The sequence below is a fragment of the Salvelinus fontinalis genome, unplaced genomic scaffold (assembly GCF_029448725.1).
Source record: "Salvelinus fontinalis isolate EN_2023a unplaced genomic scaffold, ASM2944872v1 scaffold_1222, whole genome shotgun sequence".
Classification (NCBI taxonomy): Eukaryota; Metazoa; Chordata; class Actinopteri; order Salmoniformes; family Salmonidae; genus Salvelinus; species Salvelinus fontinalis.
The window spans coordinates 6,440-33,703 of NW_026601431.1; the positions used below are offsets into that span (position 1 = coordinate 6,440).

At 30.8% G+C, this 27,264-nt stretch overlaps 1 protein-coding gene across 1 annotated transcript in view; it reads right to left on the bottom strand.

Moving 5' to 3' along the window:
• Positions 1-461: 461 nt before the first annotated feature.
• LOC129848847 (F-box/LRR-repeat protein 16-like) overlaps positions 462-27,264 on the bottom strand; it is a 37,022-nt gene continuing 10,219 nt past the window's right edge. The window contains exons 3-5 of the mRNA XM_055915936.1: positions 4,098-4,340; positions 1,867-2,132; positions 462-1,202 (exon numbers count right to left, since the gene is read on the bottom strand). Of these exons, the coding sequence (XP_055771911.1) occupies positions 1,040-1,202; positions 1,867-2,132; positions 4,098-4,340 (672 nt within the window). The 3' untranslated portion in view covers positions 462-1,039. The remainder of the gene's footprint in view (positions 1,203-1,866; positions 2,133-4,097; positions 4,341-27,264) is intronic.

Below are 27,264 nucleotides of genomic sequence, written 5' to 3' on the forward strand. Positions count from 1 at the left end.
GCCAGTCAGCAGCAGTCCTTTGGGCGAAAACAGCCAGTCAGCAGCAGTCCTTTGGGCGAAAACAGCCAGTCAGCAGCAGTCCTTTGGGCGAAAACAGCCAGTCAGCGGCAGTCCTTTGGGCGAAAACAGCCAGTCAGCGGCAGTCCTTTGGGAGAAAACAGCCAGTCAGCGGCAGTCCTTTGGGAGAAACCAGCCAGTCAGCGGCAGTCCTTTGGGCGAAAACAGCCAGTCAGCGGCAGTCCTTTGGGCGAAAACAGCCAGTCAGCGGCAGTCCTTTGGGCGAAAACAGCCAGTCAGTGGCAGTCCTTTGGGAGAAAACAGCTCGTTGATGAAGGAGAACGGCAAGAATGGTGCAAGCTGACAGGCGGACCACGAACAGACAAATAACAGAGCAGCTCAGAACAGACAACTCCTCGGTCCTTGTCACGGATTGGCTATTGCAGCAGACGACCACACCGGGTTCAACTCCTATCAGCTACAAACAAGAAGAAGCGGCTCCAGTGGACACACGATCACCAACACTGGACAACTGAAGAGAGAAAAAATATTGCCTGGTCTGATGACTTCCAGTTCCTGTTGCATCATGCTGATGGCCGAGTCAGGATTTGGCGTAAGCAGAATGAGTCCATGGACCCATCCTGCCTGGTGTCAACGGTACAGGCTGGTGGTGGTGGTGGTGTACTGGTGTGGGGAATGTTTTACTGGCACACGTTAGGTCCCTTGATACCAATTGAGCAACTTTTCCATGCCCCGAAGAATTCAGGTTGTTCTGAAAGCAAAGGGTCCGACTAGGTACTAGATGGGTGTACCTAATAAACTGACAACTAAGTGTATGTGATTTTTTTACAAAGGTTTGAAATGATACCAATTGAGCAACATTTCCATGCCCCAGAGAATTCAGGCTGTTCTGGAAGCAAATCGTCCGACCAGGTACTAATAAACTGGCCACTAAGTGTATATGATTCTTACAAAAGTTTGAAATTATTGTGTTTTAGTCCAATATTATATCTGTTTGGGCTTCTTGAGGTCCATTTTCAGTCTACAAATGATTTGTAATTATGTTCCTGGCTGAATGTAGTTGATGATCCCTGGTGTAAGGGTCTAGTGGGTACTGTACCTGACAGCACCAGCGCAGGTAGAGACTCCTCAAAGAAGACATGGTGGACAGGTACCCGAGACCTGTATCTGTTACCCTCACACATCTGGAGAGAGAGAGATAGAGATAGAGAGAGAGAGAGAGAGAGAGAGAGAGAGAGAGAGAGAGAGAGAGAGAGAGAGAGAGAGAGAGAGAGAGACAGAGAGACAGAGAGAGAGGGGAGAGAGAGAGAGAGAGACAGAGAGAGAGAGAGAGAGAGAGAGAGAGAGAGAGAGACAGAGAGACAGAGAGAGAGGGGAGAGAGAGAGAGAGAGACAGAGAGAGAGATAGAGAGAGAGATAGAGAGAGAGAGAGAGAGAGAGAGACAGAGACAGAGACAGAGACAGAGACAGAGAGAGAGACAGAGAGAGAGGGGAGAGAGAGAGAGACCATAATGATACTTTTCATGCTATACTGGTTTTCTTTCTGAAATAAGGTAGTATAGGCCTTTACTCAGCAGATCCCGGACCCCCCCACCACACACTATACTACACACGACTGTACTACTACCTACTATACTCCACACCACTATACTACACCCTATAGCCTACTATAATACACACTACTATACTCCACACTACTATACTACACCCTATACCCTACTATAATACACACTACTATACTCCACACTACTATACTACACCCTATACCCTACTATAATACACACTACTATACTAAACACTACTATAGTATACTACACTCTACTATACTATACTCTACTCCACTCTCACCTGTCCAGTACCAGCTCCTCTAGTTTGTGGAGGTCACAGGCGATGTACTCCAGGGCCATGTCAGTGATGCGTGGGCACCAGGAGAGGTCCAGGCTCCGCAGCTTCCTCAGGTTCTCTGCTACCAGCTCCACCCCGTCATCAGTGATTTTAGAGCAGCCTGACAGGCTCAGAGCCGTGAGGTTGGGCAAGCTGTGGACCATGTTAACCACACCGTGGTTGGTGATCTCCCAACACGAGTGGAGACGTAGCGTGTGAGTGGTGTAGCCCTGAGGGGGAGGGAGGGAGGGAGAGAAAGAGAGAGAGAGGTTTAGGATTATATCTCTGAATTCATCATGAGGGACCACAGTAATCTGAACTCATCATGACACCCACAGTAATCTGAACTCATCATGAGAGGACCACAGTAATCTGAATTCATCATGACACCCACAGTAATCTGAACTCATCATGAGACCACAGTAATCTGAACTCATCATGAGAGACCACAGTAATCTGAACTCATCATGAGAGACCACAGTAATCTGAACTCATCATGAGAGACCCACAGTAATCTGAATTCATCATGACACCACACAGCAATCTGAACTCATCATGAGAGACCCACAGCAATCTGAACTCATCATGAGAGACCACAGTAATCTGAACTCATCATGAGAGACCCACAGTAATCTGAACTCATCATGAGAGGACCACAGTAATCTGAACTCATCATGAGACCACAGTAATCTGAACTCATCATGAGAGACCACAGTAATCTGAACTCATCATGAGAGACCCACAGTAATCTGAACTCATCATGAGAGGACCACAGTAATCTGAACTCATCATGAGACCACAGTAATCTGAACTCATCATGAGACCACAGTAATCTGAACTCATCATGAGAGACCACAGTAATCTGAACTCATCATGAGAGACCACAGTAATCTGAACTCATCATGAGAGACCACAGTAATCTGAATTCATCATTACACCCACAGTAATCTGAACTCATCATGAGAGACCCACAGTAATCTGAACTCATCATGAGAGACCCACAGTAATCTGAATTCATTATGAGAGACCACAGTAATCTGAACTCATCATGAGAGACCCACAATAATCTGAACTCATCATGAGAGACCACAGTAATCTGAACTCATCATGAGAGACCACAGTAATCTGAACTCATCATGACACCACACAGCAATCTGAACTCATCATGAGACCACAGTAATCTGAACTCATCATGAGAGGACCACAGTAATCTGAACTCATCATGAGAGGACCACAGTAATCTGAATTCATCATGACACCCACAGTAATCTGAACTCATCATGACATCCACAGTAATCTGAACTCATCATGAGACCACAGTAATCTGAACTCATCATGAGAGACCCACAGTAATCTGAACTCATCATGAGAGGACCACAGTAATCTGAATTCATCATGACACCACACAGCAATCTGAACTCATCATGAGAGACCCACAGCAATCTGAACTCATCATGAGAGACCCACAGTAATCTGAACTCATCATGAGAGGACCACAGTAATCTGAACTCATCATGAGAGGACCACAGTAATCTGAACTCATCATGAGAGACCCCACTAATATGAACTCATCATGAGAGGACCACAGTAATCTGAACTCATCATGAGAGACCACAGTAATCTGAACTCATCATGAGAGACCCACAGTAATCTGAACTCATCATGAGACCACAGTAATCTGAACTCATCATGAGAGACCACAGTAATCTGAACTCATCATGAGAGACCACAGTAATCTGAACTCATCATGAGAGACCACAGTAATCTGAACTCATCATGAGAGACCCACAGTAATCTGAACTCATCATGAGAGACCACAGTAATCTGAACTCATCATGAGAGACCACAGTAATCTGAACTCATCATGAGAGACCACAGTAATCTGAACTCATCATGAGACCACAGTAATCTGAACTCATCATGAAGGACAGTGAAGGAAAAACAGGTTAATTTCCTGTATTTCTACCCATGTTGCCATGGAGCGGAGAGAAGACTTTCCAATTTTATAACTCATTTCACGCAATTCTACTCGGGTTTTTTTTACATGACATTTGATGACGAATGGGTGCCCCTCCGGCCGGTAGGGGAACTGATCTGCGGGCCTACAGAGAGGACGGAGAGAGGGGGAAGGGAAGAAGTGTGTGTGTGTACCACTACCTGTGTGCTCTCTATAACAGTGTAGGATTGAAACCTACCTGTTTGGCTGTGAAGTAAGCCATGGCTGTGTCGGTTACGTGGTAGGCCTGCAGGCTGAGCTCTGACAGGTTGGGCAGTAGCTGTGAGATGGCAGCGATGGCGTCGTCTGCTACGTTGATACAGTCGCTGACGCTGAGCGAGGTGAGCCGTGCGTTCAGGCTGGACCACAGACCGGCCTCCGTGAAGTCATTACAACCGGCCAACTCCAGGTGCATTAGACCCTGCATCTGTTCCAGCATCACCTACACACACACCACAGAGAACACACACTGAGTTTACACAATACACACACACCTGTCCAACATCACCTACACACACCACAGAGAACACACACTGAGTTTACACAATACACACACACCTGTCCAGCATCACCTACACACACCACAGAGAACACACACTGAGTTTACACAATACACACACACCTGTCCAGCATCACCTACACACACCACAGAGAACACACACTGAGTTTACACAATACACACACACCTGTCCAGCATCACCTACACACACCACAGAGAACACACACTGACTTTACAACGATATAACTCTGATACAACTCTGATATAACTCTGATACAACTCTGATACAACTCTGATATAACTCTGATATAACTCTGATATAACTATAACTCTGATATAACTCTGATACAACTCTGATATAACTCTGATATTACTCTGATATAACTATAACTCTGATATAACTCTGATATAACTATAACTCTGATATAACTCTGATATAACTATAACTCTGATATTACTCTGATATAACTCTGATATAACTATAACTCTGATATAACTCTGATATAACTATAACTCTGATATAACTATAACTCTGATATTACTCTGATATAACTCTGATATAACTATAACTCTGATATAACTCTGATATAACTATAACTCTGATATAACTATAACTCTGATATAACTCTGATATAACTATAACTCTGATATAACTATAACTCTGATATTACTCTGATATAACTCTGATATAACTATAACTCTGATATTACTCTGATATAACTCTGATATAACTATAACTCTGATATAACTCTGATATAACTATAACTCTGATACAACTCTGATATAACTCTGATATAACTCTGATATAACTATAACTCTGATATAACTCTGATATAACTATAACTCTGATATAACTCTGATATAACTCTGATATAACTCTGATATAACTATAACTCTGATACAACTCTGATATAACTATAACTCTGATACAACTCTGATATAACTATAACTCTGATATAACTCTGATATAACTCTGATATAACTCTGATATAACTATAACTCTGATATAACTCTGATATAACTATAACTCTGATACAACTCTGATATAACTATAACTCTGATACAACTCTGATATAACTATAACTCTGATATAACTCTGATATAACTATAACTCTGATATAACTCTGATATAACTATAACTCTGATACAACTCTGATATAACTCTGATACAACTCTGATATAACTCTGATATACCTATAACTCTGATATAACTCTGATATAACTATAACTCTGATACAACTCTGATATAACTCTGATATAACTCTGATATAACTATAACTCTGATACAACTCTGATATAACTATAATTCTGATATAACTCTGATATAACTATAACTCTGATATAACTCTGATATAACTATAACTCTGATACAACTCTGATATAACTCTGATACAACTCTGATATAACTCTGATATAACTCTGATATAACTCTGATACAACTCTGATACAACTCTGATATAACTCTGATATAACTATAACTCTGATACAACTCTGATACAACTCTGATACAACTCTGATATAACTATAACTCTGATACAACTCTGATACAACTCTGATATAACTATAACTCTGATACAACTCTGATACAACTCTGATATAACTCTGATACAACTCTGATATAACTCTGATATAACTATAACTCTGATATAACTCTGATACAACTCTGATATAACTATAACTCTGATACAACTCTGATACAACTCTGATATAACTATAACTCTGATATAACTCTGATATAACTATAACTCTGATATAACTCTGATATAACTATAACTCTGATATAACTCTGATACAACTATAACTCTGATATAACTCTGATACAACTCTGATATAACTCTGATATAACTATAACTCTTATATAACTCTGATATAACTCTGATATAACTATAACTCTGATATAACTCTGATACAACTCTGATATAACTCTGATATAACTCTGATATAACTATAACTCTTATATAACTCTGATATAACTCTGATATAACTATAACTCTGATATAACTCTGATACAACTCTGATATAACTCTGATATAACTCTGATATAACTCTGATATAACTCTGATATAACTCTGATACAACTGTAACGTAACAAAATGTGGAAAAAGTCAAGGGGTCTGAATACACTTTAGTATCAGAGTTATATCAGTTATATAGTTATATCAGAGTTATAGTTATATCAGAGTAATATCAGAGTTATAGTTATATCAGAGTTATATCAGAGTTATAGTTATATCAGAGTTATATCAGAGTTATAGTTATATCAGAGTTATATCAGAGTTATAGTTATATCAGAGTTATATCAGAGTTATAGTTATATCAGAGTTATATCAGAGTTATAGTTATATCAGAGTTATATCAGAGTTATAGTTATATCAGAGTTATATCAGAGTTATAGTTATATCAGAGTTATATCAGAGTTATAGTTATATCAGAGTTATATCAGAGTTATAGTTATATCAGAGTTATATCAGAGTTATAGTTATATCAGAGTTATATCAGAGTTATAGTTATATCAGAGTTATATCAGAGTTATAGTTATATCAGAGTTATATCAGAGTTATAGTTATATCAGAGTTATATCAGAGTTATAGTTATATCAGAGTTATATCAGAGTTATAGTTATATCAGAGTTATAGTTATATCAGAGTTATAGTTATATCAGAGTTATAGTTATATCAGAGTTGTATCAGAGTTATAGTTATATCAGAGTTATATCAGAGTTATAGTTATATCAGAGTTATATCAGAGTTATATCAGAGTTATATCAGAGTTATAGTTATTTCAGAGTTATATCAGAGTTATATCAGAGTTATAGTTATATCAGAGTTGTATCAGAGTTGTATCAGAGTTATATCAGAGTTATATCAGAGTTATATCAGAGTTATAGTTATATCAGAGTAATATCAGAGTTATAGTTACAGTAATCCCTCGTTTATCGCGGGGGTTACGTTCCGAAAATGACCCGCGATAAGTGAAATCCGCGAAATAGAAAACTTTTTTTTTTTTTTACAATTAGCAACTATTACATGTATACAAATACAGTGACTCACGTGTAGGCCGTTTCACTGCTCTTCAGAGCGTTTCGTCGACATTATGGGTTTAGGAGATGTTCGAAATTACAAGATAATTTGGCCAACTTAATGTAAATTTGCCAAGCTGTTTCATGTACGTACACATAACTGCACGAGACGACAAAATGATAGCACAATTCGTAGCATGTTTTGATACAAGAAGCGGGAGTGAGTTTTTAGCGAATCAGAATGCAGAGCACAATGCACCAAAAAAAAAAAAAAAAATGCATTATGAAAATCCGCGAAATAGCGAATCCGCGATAAGTGAACCGCGAAGTGGCGAGGGATCACTGTATATCAGAGTTATATCAGAGTTATAGTTATATCAGAGTTATATCAGAGTTATAGTTATATCAGAGTTATAGTTATATCAGAGTAATATCAGAGTTATATCAGAGTTATAGTTATATCAGAGTAATATCAGAGTTATAGTTATATCAGAGTAATATCAGAGTTATAGTTATATCAGAGTTATATCAGAGTTATAGTTATATCAGAGTTATAGTTATTTCAGAGTTATATCAGAGTTATAGTTATATCAGAGTTATATCAGAGTTATAGTTATATCAGAGTTATAGTTATATCAGAGTAATATCAGAGTTATATCAGAGTTATAGTTATATCAGAGTTATATCAGAGTTATAGTTATATCAGAGTTATATCAGAGTTATAGTTATATCAGAGTTATAGTTATATCAGAGTTATAGTTATATCAGAGTTATATCAGAGTTATAGTTATATCAGAGTTATATCAGAGTTATAGTTATATCAGAGTTATATCAGAGTTATAGTTATATCAGAGTTATATCAGAGTTATAGTTATATCAGAGTTATATCAGAGTTATAGTTATATCAGAGTTATATCAGAGTTATAGTTATATCAGAGTTATATCAGAGTTATAGTTATATCAGAGTTATATCAGAGTTATAGTTATATCAGAGTTATATCAGAGTTATAGTTATATCAGAGTTATATCAGAGTTATATCAGAGTTATAGTTATATCAGAGTTATAGTTATATCAGAGTTATAGTTATATCAGAGTTATAGTTATATCAGAGTTGTATCAGAGTTATAGTTATATCAGAGTTATATCAGAGTTATAGTTATATCAGAGTTATATCAGAGTTGTATCAGAGTTATATCAGAGTTATAGTTATATCAGAGTTGTATCAGAGTTGTATCAGAGTTATATCAGAGTTATATCAGAGTTATATCAGAGTTATAGTTATATCAGAGTAATATCAGAGTTATAGTTACAGTAATCCCTCGTTTATCGCGGGGGTTACGTTCCGAAAATGACCCGCGATAAGTGAAATCCGCGAAATAGAAAACTTTTTTTTTTTTTACAATTAGCAACTATTACATGTATACAAATACAGTGACTCACGTGTAGGCCGTTTCACTGCTCTTCAGAGCGTTTCGTCGACATTATGGGTTTAGGAGATGTTCGAAATTACAAGATAATTTGGCCAACTTAATGTAAATTTGCCAAGCTGTTTCATGTACGTACACATAACTGCACGAGACGACAAAATGATAGCACAATTCGTAGCATGTTTTGATACAAGAAGCGGGAGTGAGTTTTTAGCGAATCAGAATGCAGAGCACAATGCACCAAAAAAAAAAAAAAAATGCATTATGAAAATCCGCGAAATAGCGAATCCGCGATAAGTGAACCGCGAAGTGGCGAGGGATCACTGTATATCAGAGTTATATCAGAGTTATAGTTATATCAGAGTTATATCAGAGTTATAGTTATATCAGAGTTATAGTTATATCAGAGTAATATCAGAGTTATATCAGAGTTATAGTTATATCAGAGTAATATCAGAGTTATAGTTATATCAGAGTAATATCAGAGTTATAGTTATATCAGAGTTATATCAGAGTTATAGTTATATCAGAGTTATATCAGAGTTATATCAGAGTTATAGTTATATCAGAGTTATATCAGAGTAATAGTTATATCAGAGTTATATCAGAGTTATAGTTATATCAGAGTTATAGTTATATCAGAGTAATATCAGAGTTATATCAGAGTTATAGTTATATCAGAGTTATATCAGAGTTATAGTTATATCAGAGTTATATCAGAGTTATAGTTATATCAGAGTTATATCAGAGTTATAATTATATCAGAGTTATAGTTATATCAGAGTTCTATCAGAGTAATATCAGAGTTATAGTTATATCAGAGTTATAGTAATATCAGAGTAATATCAGAGTTATATCAGAGTAATATCAGAGTTATATCAGAGTTATATCAGAGTAATATCAGAGTTATATCAGAGTAATATCAGAGTTATAGTTATATCAGAGTTATATCAGAGTTATAGTTATATCAGAGTTATAGTTATATCAGAGTTATAGTTATATCAGAGTTATAGTTATATCAGAGTTGTATCAGAATTATATCAGAGTTGTCTCAGAGTTATAGTTATTTCAGAGTTATATCAGAGTTATAGTTATATCTGTCACGCCCTGGCCTTAGTATTCTTTGTTTTCTTAATTATTTTAGTTAGGTCAGGGTGTGACATGGGGAATGTATGTGTTTTTGTAGTGTCTAGGGTGGTTGTAAGGTTTAGGGGGTTTATTAGAGTAGTTGGGTTTATGTTTAGTATAGAAGTCTACCTGTGTCTATGGTTGAGTGTAGGTATCTAGGAAAGTCTATGGTCGCCTGAATTGGGTCTCAATTAGAGACAGCTGGTTATTGTTGTCTCTGATTGGGAGCCATATTTAAGGCAACCATAGGCTTTAGCTGTTTGTGGGGAATTGTCTATGTCGAAGTGTTTTGTGTCAGCACTTTTGTTTGTATAGCTTCACGGTCGTCTGGTTAGTTTTGTTTTTTCCTTCTTATAATAAAAAGAAGATGTATTTTTCACGCGCTGCACCTTGGTCCTCTCTCTCTCCCTTTGACGATCGTGACAATATCAGAGTAATATCAGAGTTATATCAGAGTTATAGTTATATCAGAGTTATAGTTATATCAGAGTTATATCAGAGTTATATCAGAGTTATAGTTATATCAGAGTTATAGTTATATCAGAGTTATAGTTATATCAGAGTTGTAACAGAGTTATAGTTATATCAGAGTTATATCAGAGTAATATCAGAGTTATAGTAATATCAGAGTTATATCAGAGTTATATCAGAGTTATAGTTATATCAGAGTTATATCAGAGTTATAGTTATATCAGAGTTGTAACAGAGTTATAGTTATATCAGAGTTATATCAGAGTTATATCAGAGTTGTATCAGAGTTATAGTTATATCAGAGTTATATCAGAGTTATAGTTATATCAGAGTTGTATCAGAGTTATAGTTATATCAGAGTTGTATCAGAGTTATAGTTATATCAGAGTTATATCAGAGTTATAGTTATATCAGAGTTATATCAGAGTTATAGTTATATCAGAGTTATATCAGAGTTATATCAGAGTTATAGTTATTTCAGAGTTATATCAGAGTTATATCAGAGTTATAGTTATATCAGAGTTATATCAGAGTTATATCAGAGTTATAGTTATTTCAGAGTTATATCAGAGTTATATCAGAGTTATAGTTATATCAGAGTTATATCAGAGTTATATCAGAGTTATATCAGAGTTATAGTTATATCAGAGTTATATCAGAGTTATAGTTATATCAGAGTTATAGTTATATCAGAGTTATAGTTATATCAGAGTTATAGTTATATCAGAGTTATATCAGAGTTATAGTTATATCAGAGTTATATCAGAGTTATAGTTATATCAGAGTTATAGTTATATCAGAGTTATATCAGAGTTATAGTTATATCAGAGTTATATCAGAGTTATAGTTATATCAGAGTTATATCAGAGTTATAGTTATATCAGAGTTATATCAGAGTTATAGTTATATCAGAGTTATATCAGAGTTATAGTTATATCAGAGTTATAGTTATATCAGAGTTATATCAGAGTTATAGTTATATCAGAGTTATATCAGAGTTATAGTTATATCAGAGTTATATCAGAGTTATAGTTATATCAGAGTTATATCAGAGTTATAGTTATATCAGAGTTATATCAGAGTTATAGTTATATCAGAGTTATAGTTATATCAGAGTTATAGTTATATCAGAGTTATAGTTATATCAGAGTTATATCAGAGTTATAGTTATATCAGAGTTATATCAGAGTTATATCAGAGTTATAGTTATATCAGAGTTATAGTTATATCAGAGTTATAGTTATATCAGAGTTATAGTTATATCAGAGTTATAGTTATATCAGAGTTATAGTTATATCAGAGTTATAGTTATATCAGAGTTGTAGTTATATCAGAGTTATAGTTATATCAGAGTTATAGTTATATCAGAGTTATAGTTATATCAGAGTTATAGTTATATCAGAGTTATAGTTATATCAGAGTTATAGTTATATCAGAGTTATAGTTATATCAGAGTTGTAGTTATATCAGAGTTATAGTTATATCAGAGTTGTATCAGAGTTATAGTTATATCAGAGTTATATCAGAGTTATAGTTATATCAGAGTTATAGTTATATCAGAGTTGTATCAGAGTTATAGTTATATCAGAGTTATATCAGAGTTATAGTTATATCAGAGTTGTATCAGAGTTATAGTTATATCAGAGTTGTATCAGAGTTATATCAGAGTTATAGTTATATCAGAGTTATATCAGAGTTGTATCAGAGTTGTAACAGAGTTATAGTTATATCAGAGTTGTATCAGAGTTATAGTTATATCAGAGTTATAGTTATATCAGAGTTGTATCAGAGTTATAGTTATATCAGAGTTGTATCAGAGTTATATCAGAGTTATAGTTATATCAGAGTTATATCAGAGTTGTATCAGAGTTGTAACAGAGTTATAGTTATATCAGAGTTGTATCAGAGTTATAGTTATATCAGAGTTATATCAGAGTTCTAGTTATATCAGAGTTATAGTTATATCAGAGTTATAGTTATATCAGAGTTATAGTTATATCAGAGTTATAGTTATATCAGAGTTATAGTTATATCAGAGTTATAGTTATATCAGAGTTATAGTTATATCAGAGTTATAGTTATATCAGAGTTATAGTTATTTCAGAGTTATAGTTATATCAGAGTTGTATCAGAGTTATAGTTATATCAGAGTTATAGTTATTTCAGAGTTATAGTTATATCAGAGTTATATCAGAGTTATAGTTATATCAGAGTTATAGTTATATCAGAGTTATAGTTATATCAGAGTTATAGTTATATCAGAGTTATAGTTATATCAGAGTTATAGTTATATCAGAGTTATATCAGAGTTATAGTTATATCAGAGTTATATCAGAGTTATATCAGAGTTATATCAGAGTTGTAACAGAGTTATAGTTATATCAGAGTTATAGTTATATCAGAGTTATAGTTATATCAGAGTTATATCAGAGTTATAGTTATATCAGAGTTATAGTTATATCAGAGTTATAGTTATATCAGAGTTATATCAGAGTTATAGTTATATCAGAGTTATAGTTATATCAGAGTTATAGTTATATCAGAGTTATATCAGAGTTATAGTTATATCAGAGTTATAGTTATATCAGAGTTATATCAGAGTTATAGTTATATCAGAGTTATAGTTATATCAGAGTTATAGTTATATCAGAGTTATAGTTATATCAGAGTTATAGTTATATCAGAGTTATAGTTATATCAGAGTTATAGTTATATCAGAGTTATAGTTATATCAGAGTTATATCAGAGTTATATCAGAGTTATAGTTATATCAGAGTTATAGTTATATCAGAGTTATATCAGAGTTATAGTTATATCAGAGTTATATCAGAGTTATAGTTATATCAGAGTTATATCAGAGTTATAGTTATATCAGAGTTATAGTTATATCAGAGTTATAGTTATATCAGAGTTGTAACAGAGTTCTAGTTATATCAGAGTTATAGTCATATCAGAGTTATATCAGAGTTATATCAGAGTTATATCAGAGTTGTATCAGAGTTATATCAGAGTTATAGTTATATCAGAGTAATATCAGAGTTATAGTCATATCAGAGTTATATCAGAGTTATAGTTATATCAGAGTTATAGTTATATCAGAGTTATAGTTATATCAGAGTTATATCAGAGTTATAGTTATATCAGAGTTATATCAGAGTTATAGTTATATCAGAGTTATAGTTATATCAGAGTTATATCAGAGTTGTATCAGAGTTATAGTTATATCAGAGTTATATCAGAGTTATATCAGAGTTATAGTTATTTCAGAGTTATATCAGAGTTATATCAGAGTTATAGTTATATCAGAGTTATATCAGAGTTATATCAGAGTTATATCAGAGTTATAGTTATATCAGAGTTGTATCAGAGTTATAGTTATATCAGAGTTGTAACAGAGTTCTAGTTGTATCAGAGTTATATCAGAGTTATAGTTATATCAGAGTTATATCAGAGTTGTATCAGAGTTATAGTTATATCAGAGTTGTAACAGAGTTATAGTTATATCAGAGTTGTATCAGAGTTATAGTTATATCAGAGTTATAGTTATATCAGAGTTATATCAGAGTTATAGTTATATCAGAGTTATATCAGAGTTATAGTTATATCAGAGTTGTATCAGAGTTATAGTTGTATCAGAGTTGTATCAGAGTTATATCAGAGTTGTATCAGAGTTGTATCAGAGTTATATCAGAGTTATAGTTATATCAGAGTAATATCAGAGTTATAGTCATATCAGAGTTATATCAGAGTTATAGTTATATCAGAGTTATAGTTATATCAGAGTTATAGTTATATCAGAGTTATATCAGAGTTATAGTTATATCAGAGTTATATCAGAGTTATAGTTATATCAGAGTTATATCAGAGTTATAGTTATATCAGAGTTATATCAGAGTTATAGTTATATCAGAGTTATAGTTATATCAGAGTTATATCAGAGTTATAGTTATATCAGAGTTATATCAGAGTTGTATCAGAGTTATAGTTATATCAGAGTTATATCAGAGTTGTATCAGAGTTATAGTTATATCAGAGTTGTATCAGAGTTATAGTTATATCAGAGTTATAGTTATATCAGAGTTATAGTTATATCAGAGTTGTATCAGAGTTATAGTTATATCAGAGTTATAGTTATATCAGAGTTAGAGTTATATCAGAGTTATATCAGAGTTATAGTTATATCAGAGTTATAGTTATATCAGAGTTATAGTTATATCAGAGTTATAGTTATATCAGAGTTATATCAGAGTTATAGTTATATCAGAGTTATATCAGAGTTATATCAGAGTTGTATCAGAGTTATAGTTATATCAGAGTTATATCAGAGTTATAGTTATATCAGAGTTATAGTTATATCAGAGTTGTATCAGAGTTATAGTTATTTCAGAGTTATAGTTATATCAGAGTTGTATCAGAGTTATATCAGAGTTATAGTTATATCAGAGTTATATCAGAGTTGTATCAGAGTTATAGTTATTTCAGAGTTATATCAGAGTTATAGTTATATCAGAGTTATATCAGAGTTGTATCAGAGTTATAGTTATATCAGAGTTGTATCAGAGTTATAGTTATATCAGAGTTATATCAGAGTTATATCAGAGTTGTATCAGAGTTATAGTTATATCAGAGTTATATCAGAGTTATAGTTATATCAGAGTTATATCAGAGTTATAGTTATATCAGAGTTATATCAGAGTTATATCAGAGTTGTATCAGAGTTATAGTTATATCAGAGTTATATCAGAGTTATAGTTATATCAGAGTTATATCAGAGTTGTATCAGAGTTATAGTTATATCAGAGTTATATCAGAGTTGTATCAGAGTTATAGTTATTTCAGAGTTATATCAGAGTTGTATCAGAGTTATAGTTATTTCAGAGTTATATCAGAGTTATAGTTATATCAGAGTTATAGTTATATCAGAGTTATATCAGAGTTGTATCAGAGTTATAGTTATTTCAGAGTTATATCAGAGTTATAGTTATATCAGAGTTGTATCAGAGTTATAGTTATATCAGAGTTATATCAGAGTTGTATCAGAGTTGTATCAGAGTTATAGTTATATCAGAGTTATATCAGAGTTATATCAGAGTTATATCAGAGTTGTATCAGAGTTATATCAGAGTTGTATCAGAGTTGTATCAGAGTCGTATCAGAGTTATATCAGAGTTAGAGTTATATCAGAGTTATATCAGAGTTGTATCAGAGTTTTATCAGAGTTATATCAGAGTTATCAGAGTTATATCAGAGTTATAGTTATATCTGAGTTATATCAGAGTTGTATCAGAGTTATAGTTATATCAGAGTTGTATCAGAGTTATAGTTATATCAGAGTTATAGTTATATCAGAGTTATAGTTATATCAGAGTTATATCAGAATGTATCAGAGTTATAGTTATATCAGAGTTATATCAGAGTTATATCAGAGTTATATCAGAGTTATATCAGAGTTATATCAGAGTTGTATCAGAGTTATAGTTATATCAGAGTAATATCAGAGTTATAGTTATATCAGAGTTATATCAGAGTTATAGTTATATCAGAGTTATATCAGAGTTCTATCAGAGTTATATCAGAGTTATAGTTATATCAGAGTTATATCAGAGTTATATCAGAGTTATATCAGAGTTCTATCAGAGTTATAGTTATATCAGAGTTATATCAGAGTTATATCAGAGTTATATCAGAGTTATAGTTATATCAGAGTTCTATCAGAGTTATAGTTATATCAGAGTTATATCAGAGTAATATCAGAGTTATATCAGAGTTATAGTTATATCAGAGTTATATCAGAGTTATAGTTATATCAGAGTTATATCAGAGTTATAGTTATATCAGTGTTATAGTTATATCAGAGTTATATCAGAGTTATATCAGAGTTATAGTTATATCAGAGTTATAGTTATATCAGAGTTGTAGTTATATCAGAGTTATAACAGAGTTATAGTTATATCAGAGTTATATCAGAGTAATATCAGAGTTATGTTATATCAGAGTAATATCAGAGTTATAGTTATATCAGAGTAATATCAGAGTTATATCAGAGTTATAGTTATATCAGAGTTATAGTTATATCAGAGTTATAGTTATATCAGAGTTATATCAGAGTTGTAACAGAGTTCTAGTTATATCAGAGTTATATCAGAGTTATAGTTATATCAGAGTAATATCAGAGTTATATCAGAGTTATAGTTATATCAGAGTTGTAACAGAGTTATAGTTATATCAGAGTTATATCAGAGTTGTAACAGAGTTATAGTTATATCAGAGTTATATCAGAGTTGTATCAGAGTTATATCAGAGTTATAGTTATATCAGAGTAATATCAGAGTTATAGTTATATCAGAGTAATATCAGAGTTATAGTTATATCAGAGTTATATCAGAGTTGTAGTTATATCAGAGTAATATCAGAGTTATATCAGAGTTATAGTTATATCAGAGTTGTAACAGAGTTATATCAGAGTTGTATCAGAGTTATAGTTATATCAGAGTTATATCAGAGTTATATCAGAGTTGTATCAGAGTTATAGTTATATCAGAGTTATATCAGAGTTATATCAGAGTTATAGTTATATCAGAGTTATATCAGAGTTGTATCAGAGTTATATCAGAGTAATATCAGAGTTATATCAGAGTTATAGTTATATCAGTTATATCAGAGTAATATCAGAGTTATAGTTATATCAGAGTAATATCAGAGTTATATCAGAGTTATATCAGAGTTATAGTTATATCAGAGTTATATCAGAGTTATATCAGAGTTATAGTTATATCAGAGTTATAGTTATATCAGAGTTATAGTTATATCAGAGTAATATCAGAGTTATAGTTATATCAGAGTTATATCAGAGTTATAGTTATATCAGAGTTATATCAGAGTTATAGTTATATCAGAGTTATATCAGAGTTATATCAGAGTTCTAGTTATATCAGAGTTGTATCAGAGTTATAGTTATATCAGAGTTGTATCAGAGTTATAGTTATATCAGAGTTATAGTTATATCAGAGTTATATCAGAGTTATATCAGAGTTGTATCAGAGTTATAGTTATTTCAGAGTTATATCAGAGTTATAGTTATATCAGTTATAGTTATATCAGAGTTATATCAGAGTTGTATAAGAGTTATATCAGAGTTGTATCAGAGTTATAGTTATATCAGAGTTATAGTTATATCAGAGTTATATCAGAGTTATATCAGAGTTATAGTTATATCAGAGTTATATCAGAGTTGTATCAGAGTTGTATCAGAGTTATAGTTATATCAGAGTTGTATCAGAGTTGTATCAGAGTTATAGTTATATCAGAGTTATATCAGAGTTATAGTTATATCAGAGTTATATCAGAGTAATATCAGAGTTGTATCAGAGTTATATCAGAGTTATAGTTATATCAGAGTTGTATCAGAGTTGTATCAGAGTTATAGTTATATCAGAGTTATATCAGAGTTATATCAGAGTTGTATCAGAGTTATAGTTATATCAGAGTTATATCAGAGTTATATCAGAGTTATAGTTATATCAGAGTTATATCAGAGTTGTATCAGAGTTGTATCAGAGTTATAGTTATATCAGAGTTATATCAGAGTTATATCAGAGTTATAGTTATATCAGAGTTATATCAGAGTTATAGTTATATCAGAGTTATATCAGAGTTATATCAGAGTTGTATCAGAGTTAGAGTTATATCAGAGTTATATCAGAGTTGTATCAGAGTTGTTTTTTCCTTCTTATAATAAAAAGAAGATGTATTTTTCACGCGCTGCACCTTGGTCCTCTCTCTCTCCCTTTGACGATCGTGACAATATCAGAGTAATATCAGAGTTATATCAGAGTTATAGTTATATCAGAGTTATAGTTATATCAGAGTTATATCAGAGTTATATCAGAGTTATAGTTGTATCAGAGTTATAGTTATATCAGAGTTATAGTTATATCAGAGTTATAGTTATATCAGAGTTATAGTTATATCAGAGTTGTAACAGAGTTATAGTTATATCAGAGTTATATCAGAGTAATATCAGAGTTATAGTTATATCAGAGTAATATCAGAGTTATAGTTATATCAGAGTAATATCAGAGTTATATCAGAGTTATAGTTATATCAGAGTTATAGTTATATCAGAGTTATAGTTATATCAGAGTTATAGTTATATCAGAGTTATATCAGAGTTATAGTTATATCAGAGTTGTAACAGAGTTATAGTTATATCAGAGTAATATCAGAGTTGTATCAGAGTTATAGTTATATCAGAGTTATATCAGAGTTATAGTTATATCAGAGTTGTATCAGAGTTATATCAGAGTTATAGTTATATCAGAGTTATATCAGAGTTGTATCAGAGTTATAGTTATATCAGAGTTATATCAGAGTTATATCAGAGTTATAGTTATTTCAGAGTTATAGTTATATCAGAGTTGTATCAGAGTTATATCAGAGTTTTAGTTATATCAGAGTTATATCAGAGTTATATCAGAGTTATATCAGAGTTATAGTTATATCAGAGTTGTATCAGAGTTATATCAGAGTTATAGTTATATCAGAGTTATATCAGAGTTATATCAGAGTTGTATCAGAGTTATAGTTATATCAGAGTTATATCAGAGTTATATCAGAGTTATAGTTATTTCAGAGTTATAGTTATATCAGAGTTGTATCAGAGTTATATCAGAGTTATATCAGAGTTATATCAGAGTTATATCAGAGTTATAGTTATATCAGAGTTGTATCAGAGTTATATCAGAGTTATAGTTATATCAGAGTTATATCAGAGTTATAGTCATATCAGAGTTATATCAGAGTTGTATCAGAGTTATATCAGAGTTGTATCAGAGTTATAGTTATATCAGAGTTATATCAGAGTTGTATCAGAGTTATAGTTATATCAGAGTTATAGTTATATCAGAGTTATATCAGAGTTGTATCAGAGTTATAGTTATATCAGAGTTATAGTAATATCGGAGTTATAGTTATATCAGAGTTATAGTTATATCAGAGTTATAGTTATATCAGAGTTATATCAGAGTTGTATCAGAGTTATAGTTATATCAGAGTTGTATCAGAGTTATAGTTATATCAGAGTTGTATCAGAGTTGTATCAGAGTTATAGTTATATCAGAGTTGTATCAGAGTTATAGTTATATCAGAGTTATATCAGAATGTATCAGAGTTATAGTTATATCAGAGTTATATCAGAGTTATATCAGAGTTATAGTTATATCAGAGTTATATCAGAATGTATCAGAGTTATATCAGAGTTATATCAGAGTTGTATCAGAGTTATATCAGAGTTGTAACAGAGTTATAGTTATATCAGAGTTGTATCAGAGTTATAGTTATATCAGAGTTATATCAGAGTTGTATCAGAGTTATAGTTATATCAGAATATATAGTTATATCAGAGTTATAGTTATATCAGAGTTATATCAGAATGTATCAGAGTTATATCAGAGTTGTATCAGAGTTATAGTTATATCAGAGTTATATCAGAGTTGTATCAGAGTTATAGTTATATCAGAGTTATATCAGAGTTGTATCAGAGTTATAGTTATATCAGAGTTATAGTTATATCAGAGTTATATCAGAATGTATCAGAGTTATATCAGAGTTATATCAGAGTTGTATCAGAGTTATATCAGAGTTGTAACAGAGTTGTATCAGAGTAATATCAGAGTTATATCAGAGTAATATCAGAGTTATATCAGAGTTATAGTTATATCAGAGTAATATCAGAGTTATATCAGAGTTATAGTTATATCAGAGTTATATCAGAGTTATAGTTATATCAGAGTTATATCAGAGTTATATCAGAATGTATCAGAGTTATATCAGAGTTATATCAGAGTTGTATCAGAGTTATATCAGAGTTATAGTTATATCAGAGTTATATCAGAGTTATAGTTATATCAGAGTTATATCAGAGTTGTATCAGAGTTATATCAGAGTTGTATCAGAGTTATAGTTATATCAGAGTTATATCAGAGTTATATCAGAATGTATCAGAGTTATATCAGAGTTATATCAGAGTTGTATCAGAGTTATATCAGAGTTATATCAGAGTTGTATCAGAGTTATATCAGAGTTATAGTTATATCAGAGTTATATCAGAGTTATAGTTATATCAGAGTTATATCAGAGTTGTATCAGAGTTATAGTTATATCAGAGTTATAGTTATATCAGAGTTATCTCAGAGTTATAGTAATATCAGAGTTATAGTTATATCAGAGTTATATCAGAGTTATAGTAATATCAGAGTTATAGTTATATCAGAGTTATAGTGATATCAGAGTTGTATCAGAGTTATAGTTATATCAGAGTTATATCAGAGTTATAGTTATATCAGAGTTATATCAGAGTTATAGTTATATCAGAGTTATAGTTATATCAGAGTTATATCAGAGTTATATCAGAGTTATAGTTATATCAGAGTTATAGTTATATCAGAGTTGTAGTTATATCAGAGTTATAACAGAGTTATAGTTATATCAGAGTTATATCAGAGTAATATCAGAGTTATGTTATATCAGAGTAATATCAGAGTTATAGTTATATCAGAGTAATATCAGAGTTATATCAGAGTTATAGTTATATCAGAGTTATAGTTATATCAGAGTTATATCAGAGTTATAGTTATATCAGAGTTATAGTTATATCAGAGTTATAGTTATATCAGAGTTATAGTTATATCAGAGTTATAGTTATATCAGAGTTATAGTTATATCAGAGTTATAGTTATATCAGAGTTATAGTTATATCAGAGTTGTAACAGAGTTCTAGTTATATCAGAGTTATATCAGAGTTATAGTTATATCAGAGTAATATCAGAGTTATATCAGAGTTATAGTTATATCAGAGTTGTAACAGAGTTATAGTTATATCAGAGTTATATCAGAGTTGTATCAGAGTTATATCAGAGTTATAGTTATATCAGAGTAATATCAGAGTTATAGTTATATCAGAGTAATATCAGAGTTATAGTTATATCAGAGTTATATCAGAGTTGTAGTTATATCAGAGTAATATCAGAGTTATATCAGAGTTATAGTTATATCAGAGTTGTAACAGAGTTATATCAGAGTTGTATCAGAGTTATAGTTATATCAGAGTTATATCAGAGTTATATCAGAGTTGTATCAGAGTTATAGTTATATCAGAGTTATATCAGAGTTATAGTTATATCAGAGTAATATCAGAGTTATATCAGAGTTATAGTTATATCAGAGTTGTAACAGAGTTATAGTTATATCAGAGTTATATCAGAGTAATATCAGAGTTATAGTTATATCAGAGTTATATCAGAGTTGTATCAGAGTTATATCAGAGTTATATCAGAGTTATATCAGAGTTGTATCAGAGTTATATCAGAGTTATATCAGAGTTATAGTTATATCAGAGTTATATCAGAGTAATATCAGAGTTATAGTTATATCAGAGTTATATCAGAGTTGTATCAGAGTTATATCAGAGTTATATCAGAGTTATATCAGAGTTATATCAGAGTTATATCAGAGTTATATCAGAGTTATATCAGAGTTGTATCAGAGTAATATCAGAGTTATATCAGAGTTATAGTTATATCAGTTATATCAGAGTAATATCAGAGTTATAGTTATATCAGAGTAATATCAGAGTTATATCAGAGTTATATCAGAGTTATAGTTATATCAGAGTTATATCAGAGTTATATCAGAGTTATAGTTATATCAGAGTTATAGTTATATCAGAGTTATAGTTATATCAGAGTAATATCAGAGTTATAGTTATATCAGAGTTATATCAGAGTTATAGTTATATCAGAGTTATATCAGAGTTATAGTTATATCAGAGTTATATCAGAGTTATAGTTATATCAGAGTTATATCAGAGTTATATCAGAGTTATAGTTATATCAGAGTTATAGTTATATCAGAGTAATATCAGAGTTATAGTTATATCAGAGTTATATCAGAGTTATAGTTATATCAGAGTTATATCAGAGTTATAGTTATATCAGAGTTATATCAGAGTTATATCAGAGTTCTAGTTATATCAGAGTTGTATCAGAGTTATAGTTATATCAGAGTTGTATCAGAGTTATAGTTATATCAGAGTTATAGTTATATCAGAGTTATATCAGAGTTATATCAGAGTTGTATCAGAGTTATAGTTATTTCAGAGTTATATCAGAGTTATAGTTATATCAGTTATAGTTATATCAGAGTTATATCAGAGTTGTATAAGAGTTATATCAGAGTTGTATCAGAGTTATAGTTATATCAGAGTTATAGTTATATCAGAGTTATATCAGAGTTATATCAGAGTTATAGTTATATCAGAGTTATATCAGAGTTGTATCAGAGTTGTATCAGAGTTATAGTTATATCAGAGTTGTATCAGAGTTGTATCAGAGTTATAGTTATATCAGAGTTATATCAGAGTTATAGTTATATCAGAGTTATATCAGAGTAATATCAGAGTTGTATCAGAGTTATATCAGAGTTATAGTTATATCAGAGTTGTATCAGAGTTGTATCAGAGTTATAGTTATATCAGAGTTATATCAGAGTTATATCAGAGTTGTATCAGAGTTATAGTTATATCAGAGTTATATCAGAGTTATATCAGAGTTATAGTTATATCAGAGTTATATCAGAGTTGTATCAGAGTTGTATCAGAGTTATAGTTATATCAGAGTTATATCAGAGTTATATCAGAGTTATAGTTATATCAGAGTTATATCAGAGTTATAGTTATATCAGAGTTATATCAGAGTTATATCAGAGTTGTATCAGAGTTAGAGTTATATCAGAGTTATATCAGAGTTGTATCAGAGTTGTTTTTTCCTTCTTATAATAAAAAGAAGATGTATTTTTCACGCGCTGCACCTTGGTCCTCTCTCTCTCCCTTTGACGATCGTGACAATATCAGAGTAATATCAGAGTTATATCAGAGTTATAGTTATATCAGAGTTATAGTTATATCAGAGTTATATCAGAGTTATATCAGAGTTATAGTTGTATCAGAGTTATAGTTATATCAGAGTTATAGTTATATCAGAGTTATAGTTATATCAGAGTTATAGTTATATCAGAGTTGTAACAGAGTTATAGTTATATCAGAGTTATATCAGAGTAATATCAGAGTTATAGTTATATCAGAGTAATATCAGAGTTATAGTTATATCAGAGTAATATCAGAGTTATATCAGAGTTATAGTTATATCAGAGTTATATCAGAGTTATAGTTATATCAGAGTTGTAACAGAGTTATAGTTATATCAGAGTTATATCAGAGTTATATCAGAGTTGTATCAGAGTTATAGTTATATCAGAGTTATATCAGAGTTATAGTTATATCAGAGTTGTATCAGAGTTATATCAGAGTTATAGTTATATCAGAGTTATATCAGAGTTGTATCAGAGTTATAGTTATATCAGAGTTATATCAGAGTTATATCAGAGTTATAGTTATTTCAGAGTTATAGTTATATCAGAGTTGTATCAGAGTTATATCAGAGTTATAGTTATATCAGAGTTATATCAGAGTTATATCAGAGTTATATCAGAGTTATAGTTATATCAGAGTTGTATCAGAGTTATATCAGAGTTATAGTTATATCAGAGTTATATCAGAGTTATATCAGAGTTGTATCAGAGTTATAGTTATATCAGAGTTATATCAGAGTTATATCAGAGTTATAGTTATTTCAGAGTTATAGTTATATCAGAGTTGTATCAGAGTTATATCAGAGTTATATCAGAGTTATATCAGAGTTATATCAGAGTTATAGTTATATCAGAGTTGTATCAGAGTTATATCAGAGTTATAGTTATATCAGAGTTATATCAGAGTTATAGTCATATCAGAGTTATATCAGAGTTGTATCAGAGTTATATCAGAGTTGTATCAGAGTTATAGTTATATCAGAGTTATATCAGAGTTGTATCAGAGTTATAGTTATATCAGAGTTATAGTTATATCAGAGTTATATCAGAGTTGTATCAGAGTTATAGTTATATCAGAGTTATAGTAATATCGGAGTTATAGTTATATCAGAGTTATAGTTATATCAGAGTTATAGTTATATCAGAGTTATATCAGAGTTGTATCAGAGTTATAGTTATATCAGAGTTGTATCAGAGTTATAGTTATATCAGAGTTGTATCAGAGTTGTATCAGAGTTATAGTTATATCAGAGTTGTATCAGAGTTATAGTTATATCAGAGTTATATCAGAATGTATCAGAGTTATAGTTATATCAGAGTTATATCAGAGTTATATCAGAGTTATAGTTATATCAGAGTTATATCAGAATGTATCAGAGTTATATCAGAGTTATATCAGAGTTGTATCAGAGTTATATCAGAGTTGTAACAGAGTTATAGTTATATCAGAGTTGTATCAGAGTTATAGTTATATCAGAGTTATATCAGAGTTGTATCAGAGTTATAGTTATATCAGAATATATAGTTATATCAGAGTTATAGTTATATCAGAGTTATATCAGAATGTATCAGAGTTATATCAGAGTTGTATCAGAGTTATAGTTATATCAGAGTTATATCAGAGTTGTATCAGAGTTATAGTTATATCAGAGTTATATCAGAGTTGTATCAGAGTTATAGTTATATCAGAGTTATAGTTATATCAGAGTTATATCAGAATGTATCAGAGTTATATCAGAGTTATATCAGAGTTGTATCAGAGTTATATCAGAGTTGTAACAGAGTTGTATCAGAGTAATATCAGAGTTATATCAGAGTAATATCAGAGTTATATCAGAGTTATAGTTATATCAGAGTAATATCAGAGTTATATCAGAGTTATAGTTATATCAGAGTTATATCAGAGTTATAGTTATATCAGAGTTATATCAGAGTTATATCAGAATGTATCAGAGTTATATCAGAGTTATATCAGAGTTGTATCAGAGTTATATCAGAGTTATAGTTATATCAGAGTTATATCAGAGTTATAGTTATATCAGAGTTATATCAGAGTTGTATCAGAGTTATATCAGAGTTGTATCAGAGTTATAGTTATATCAGAGTTATATCAGAGTTATATCAGAATGTATCAGAGTTATATCAGAGTTATATCAGAGTTGTATCAGAGTTATATCAGAGTTATATCAGAGTTGTATCAGAGTTATATCAGAGTTATAGTTATATCAGAGTTATATCAGAGTTATAGTTATATCAGAGTTATATCAGAGTTGTATCAGAGTTATAGTTATATCAGAGTTATAGTTATATCAGAGTTATCTCAGAGTTATAGTAATATCAGAGTTATAGTTATATCAGAGTTATATCAGAGTTATAGTAATATCAGAGTTATAGTTATATCAGAGTTATAGTGATATCAGAGTTGTATCAGAGTTATAGTTATATCAGAGTTGTATCAGAGTTATATCAGAGTTATAGTTATATCAGAGTTATATCAGAGTTATAGTAATATCAGAGTTATAGTTATATCAGAGTTATAGTTATATCAGAGTTATATCAGAGTTATAGTTATATCAGAGTTGTAACAGAGTTCTAGTTATATCAGAGTTATATCAGAGTTATAGTTATATCAGAGTTGTATCAGAGTTATAGTTATTTCAGAGTTATAGTTATATCAGAGTTATAGGTATATCAGAGTTATATCAGAGTTATAGTTATATCAGAGTTATATCAGAGTTGTATCAGAGTTATAGTTATTTCAGAGTTGTATCAGAGTTATAGTTATATCAGAGTTATAGTTATATCAGAGTTATAGTTATATCAGAGTTATAGTTATATCAGAGTTATATCAGAGTTATAGTTATATCAGAGTTATATCAGAGTTATAGTTATATCAGAGTTATAGTTATATCAGAGTTATAGTTATATCAGAGTTATAGTTGTATCAGAGTTAGAGTTATATCAGAGTTATAGTTATATCAGAGTTATATCAGAGTTATAGTTATATCAGAGTTATAGTTATATCAGAGTTATAGTTATATCAGAGTTATAGTTGTATCAGAGTTAGAGTTATATCAGAGTTATAGTTATATCAGAGTTATATCAGAGTTGTATCAGAGTTATAGTTATATCAGAGTTATATCAGAGTTATAGTTATATCAGAGTTGTATCAGAGTTATAGTTATATCAGAGTTGTATCAGAGTTATAGTTATATCAGAGTTATATCAGAGTTATAGTTATATCAGAGTTATATCAGAGTTGTATCAGAGTTGTATCAGAGTTATAGTTATATCAGAGTTATATCAGAGTTATTTCAGAGTTATATCAGAGTTATATCAGAGTTATATCAGAGTTATAGTTATATCAGAGTTGTATCAGAGTTATATCAGAGTTATAGTTATATCAGAGTTATATCAGAGTTATAGTTATATCAGAGTTGTATCAGAATTATATCAGAGTTGTATCAGAGTTATAGTTATATCAGAGTTATAGTTATATCAGAGTTATATCAGAGTTATAGTAATATCAGAGTTATAGTTATATCAGAGTTATATCAGAGTTATATCAGAGTTATAGTTATATCAGAGTTATAGTTATATCAGAGTTATATCAGAGTTATATCAGAGTTATAGTTATATCAGAGTTATATCAGAGTTGTATCAGAGTTGTATCAGAGTTATAGTTATATCAGAGTTATATCAGAGTTGTATCAGAGTTGTATCAGAGTTATAGTTATATCAGAGTTATATCAGAGTTATATCAGAGTTATATCAGAGTTGTATCAGAGTTATATCAGAGTTGTATCAGAGTTGTATCAGAGTTAGAGTTATATCAGAGTTATATCAGAGTTGTATCAGAGTTTTATCAGAGTTATATCAGAGTTATCAGAGTTATAT